General features: G+C 36.0%; 1 protein-coding gene across 1 annotated transcript in view; it reads left to right on the forward strand.

The window, feature by feature from the left end:
* The window catches only part of LOC306850645 (ryanodine receptor 3), a 174514-nt gene that overhangs the window by 45495 nt on the left and 124019 nt on the right, over positions 1–5000 (forward strand). Inside the window, 4 exon segments of the mRNA XM_079386378.1 lie at positions 169–410; positions 1496–1688; positions 2886–3102; positions 4677–4781. Coding sequence (XP_079242504.1) covers positions 169–410; positions 1496–1688; positions 2886–3102; positions 4677–4781 — 757 coding nt within the window.

The following is a 5000-nucleotide window of genomic DNA, read 5'->3' on the forward strand; positions in this document are numbered from 1 at the left end:
TTAATTATTTCTGGTTATTAAATATACATAAATTATTTGTTGATTTATTTATAATAAATTTTATGTACAAACAAGCTTATCTGCCGCACACACTGTTGATTGTAAGCGAGTCTCTGAGGGTGTGTGTGTGTGTGCGCGTCTGTGTGTGTGTGTTGTGTTCGTTTGCAGCATGAGGCCCAATATCTTCGTGGGAGTCAGCGAAGGCTCCGCCCAGTACAGGAAGTGGTATTTTGAGCTGGTGATTGATCACGTGGATCACTTCCTGACGGCCGAGCCGTCTCACCTGCGGGTGGGCTGGGCGTCCACTAAAGGCTATGCTCCCTACCCCGGCGGCGGAGAGGGCTGGGGCGGCAACGGTGTCGGGGACGACCTCTACTCCTACGGCTTCGATGGACTGCACCTGTGGTCAGGTACGACAGCACTGCACTCACTACAGAGACAGCTGACTACTGAGGCAGCGTCATTACTGAAGCCTTTCCTCATGAGTGAGTCATCTGAAGCGCCCTATGTAGGGAGCAGCTCTCTGTGTCAGACAAATAGTGCTGTTCACTTGAAAACTTGATTCAAACTTGATGTCAGTAGACTTTGATCTCACTGTAACCCAGCTCTAGTCAATTATTGTGTATTATTTTGTTTTTTTATTTAAGTTTTATTGCTGTTATAATTATTTTATGTGCTGTGGATATGGTTTTAAAACAATTTAAAAAAATTATTGCTCTGATAATATATGTATAGTTTTATTTTGATTGTGATTATTTTTCATTTCTGCTACTCTGAGTTGCCATAAAAATAGCTTTTGCAGCAGATATGGTTTAAAATGATAAATATTATAAATAAATAAGACTTCTCTTACAAATTGTGTATGTTTTTTTATTTTTTTATTGCTATTATGATTATTTTAATTTCTGCTGCTCTGAGTTGGCATGAAAAAAGCCTTTGCTGCTCATATGGTGTTAAATTAATCAATAAATAAAAACCCTGCTCTAATAAGAATTAAAACATGGCAGACAGAAAAAATTGGGTAATTTAATTTAATTTAAATAAAGTCTTTTAATAAATTTATTGGGTGATTATTTAAATTAAATTATTTGAAATTCAAATATTGGGTATTTTTTTTTTACATTAAATTATTTAAATAAAACTATTTGGTGATTTGTTTAAATAATTTAAATGTGTATACAATTAAAATAAGTTCAATTTAATATCAGGAGTTTATTTAAATTAAATTATTTTATTTTATTTTCATTTAAAATATTGGGCAATTATTTAAATGAAAATATTGGGAATAAAATAGAGTAATTTCAAATTAAATTGAAATTGATATTATTTATTTACTGGTGTTTAATGTATTATTTGCAATCTTCATTTCTACCATTATTTCATTGCTTTTTGGGCTTGCCTTCTCTGATGCTTTTGTGATGTGATTTGCATCAGGGCCGAGCCCATGGTGCCTCGCAGTGCTGCGGTCTGCTGATGTGTGTTGTATGTGATGCAGGACGCGTCTCGAGGATCGTGGCGTCTGTGAAGCAGTATCTGTTGGCGTCTGATGACGTGGTGAGCTGCTGCATGGATCTGAACGCTCCCAGCATCTCCTTCAGGATCAACGGGCAGCCGGTGCAGGGCATGTTCGAGAACTTCAACATCGACGGCCTCTTCTTCCCCGTGGTCAGCTTCTCCGCCGGCGTCAAGTACGTCAAACACAGAGCATGAGACAACTGAGAGTCTCTGGCCTTGTCCAAATACCCACACTTGCAATCTCGAATACTGCTCTGGAGTGCTATTCCAGGCTTAGTGTTTCCCATCATGCATCATGTTCTGGAAATAAATTGTGAGACTTTTTGCCGAGATCTCGCGAGAGGTCACTAAACCTTTCCAATGTAAGTTAAATATTAATATGTGACCCTGGACCACAAAACCAGTCATAAGGGTAAATTTTGGAGATTTAGGTCATCTGAAATCTGAATAAATAATCTTTCCATTGATGTATGGTTTGTTATGATCGGACAATATTTGTCTGAGATACAACTATTTGTAAATCTGGAATCTGAGGGTGCAAAAAACATCTAAATATTGAGAAAATCTCCTTTAAAGTTGTTCAAATGAAGTTCTTAGCAATGCATATTACTAATCAAAAATGAAGTTTTGATATATTTACAGTAGGAAATTTACAAAATATCTTCATGGAACAGGATTTTTGTCATAAAAGAGAAATGTATAATTTTGATCCATACAATGTATTGTTGTCTATTGCTACAGATATACCTGTGCTACTGATGACTGCTTTTGTGCTGCAGGGACACATGTAATAATTAGATATTACATATAATTTGGTAGAAAAACAAAGTGTTGCACGTTTTATTGAAGCAAAGATGAGTAGTGGTGATATTTATTTTGTACATTTGCAACTGCTTTTCATCTCTTAATTAGAAGCACCACAAATTAAGGTAACACTTTATTTTAAGGTGTCCTTGTTACACATTACAGACAATTAATTATGCATAATTGCATGCAACCCTAACCATATACATATAGTTAATTAATATTACTCAGTACTTAAATATATTATTACACTGTAACAAAGACACCTTAAAATAAAGTTTAACACAAATTAAAGAGTGTGTTATAGGGACTACTGAACAGACATTTAGAAGCTGATTTTAAAATGCAAAGTATTTAAAATTAAAATAAAGCTATGTAAACAGTTGCAGTTTTACAACACTATAAGTGTGTCCCATCAGGTAAAGACAAGTTCTACACACTTGTGCTCTTCATCCTCTCTTGAACACTTGGCCAAATACAGGAAGTACATCATATAAGTGGTCAAGTGCAAAGAGTGCAAGTGTGTGTATTTGGACAGGGGTCTCACGTCTCTCCTGTGCTCTCAGGGTGCGCTTCCTGTTGGGCGGTCGTCATGGAGACTTCAAGTTCCTGCCGCCGTCGGGTTACGCGCCGTGTTACGAGGCTCTGCTGCCCAAAGAGAAGATGAGGGTCGAGCCGGTCAAAGAATACAAGAGAGATGGGGACGGAGTGAGAGACTTACTGGGAAACACACACTTCACCTCACAGACATCCTTCATACCCAAACCTGTGGACACATCTCAGGTACACACACAGACACACACACTCACTCACTCACACACACACACTCACACACACACACACACACACACACATACACACACACACACACACACATACACACACACACACACTCACTCACTCACATACACACACACACACACACACACACACACACACACACACTCACTCACTCACTCACACATAATACATACACACACACACACAATAACAAAACAACATCATAATACACATTTCACTTTTCATTAAGCAACTTCATGTAAGGTATTAAGAAGGAATAATAATTTAAGTAAATTTAAATTAAAATATTGGGTATATGTTCATAAATAAATAAACTGTTTAAATAAAAAATCGAATTAATTTAAAATTAAGCATTTTTGTATTGTGCTCTTTTTATTGTCTTCATCAAGATGAAATACTTAAATTATTACAGTTAAATTATTAGTTAATTATTTAAATTTTAAAGGGGAAGTCGTGGCCTAATGGTTAGAGAGTCGGACTCGTAATCCAAAGGTTGCGGGTTCGAGTCTCGGGCCGGCAGGGATTGTAGGTGGGGGGAGTGAATGTCCAGAGCTCTCTCCACCCTCAATACCACGACTGAGGTGCCCTTGAGCAAGACACCGAACCCCCAACTGCTCCCCGGGCGCCGCAGCATAAATGCTGCCCACTGCTCCGGGTGTGTGTTCACGGTGTGTGTGTGTGTGTGTGTGTGCATTTGTTCACTAATCACTGCTGTGTGTGTGCACTTGGATGGGTTAAACGCAGAGCACCAATTTCGAGTATGGGTCACCATACTTGACAATACGTCACGACTTTTTTACTTTTACTTTAAATTAAATTATTTAAAATCCAATAAAATTATTTGAATTAAATAAAATTTTAAGCTATTTTTATTGTTAAGATGTTTTTGTTGTATTTATTGTCAAATTGTGTTTTTCTTATTTTGACCATAAATCAAAACAAATTTTGTGACATTAAAACAAGAAAAGAGAGACATGATCTCTTTTTGACAGATTAAATCTTTGGACAAAATGTAAAAGAATGAGTTAATTTCACTTTTTATCTTTTATTTTGGCCTGATTGTGATTCAGATGTGAGCATGTGGCTTTGAACATGGACAATTAAATTAAATGTAAATATAAATATTTTAAGTAAAATATTGGGTAATTGATTAAATTATTAAAATTAAATTGTTTAAATTAAATTAATTTGAGCTTTATTATCTTTATTGGCAAATTGTGTTTCTTGTTTTAAGCATAAATCTAAAATTTTGTGACATTAAACATTGTGACATTTTTTTTTTTTTTTGGCCTTTGTTGTTCAGGTGTGAGTGGGTACTTAAGTACATTCAATTTTAATTTTATATAAAATTTTAAATTTATATTAAATTACATTTTAATAATTCGATCAAATATTTAAATTAAATTATTTAAATTTAATATAGCCCATGATTCCATGATTTGCTGTAAAATGAATGAGAATGTTCTTCATAGAAACAATTCCATTCATAATTGTATTAAAATGATGAATCACCCATTGAATGTTTTCAGCTCATGTGGTGTGTTTGTGCGTGTCAGATCGTGATGCCTCCTCATCTGGAGAAGGTTCGAGATCGTCTGGCGGAGAACATCCATGAGCTCTGGGGAATGAACAAGATCGAGCTGGGCTGGTGCTACGGGAAGGTATCGCTCCCACAATCACACAAACACACTCTGATTTACAGAAGTTGTGCATAACGTGGCTCGTCGTTTGAGTGCATCATTTTGCTTTCTCTTTTATAATTTGCTCTTCAATTAAAACAGAGGGTAAGTGACTTATACCCATCCTCCTGTCATTGTGCCGTCCAGATCAGACCGTCATGCTCATGTAGCATCATTAATGTGATTGATTTACTCAGAAAT

Source organism: Barbus barbus (genome assembly GCF_936440315.1).
Source record: "Barbus barbus genome assembly, chromosome: 30".
Classification (NCBI taxonomy): Eukaryota; Metazoa; Chordata; class Actinopteri; order Cypriniformes; family Cyprinidae; genus Barbus; species Barbus barbus.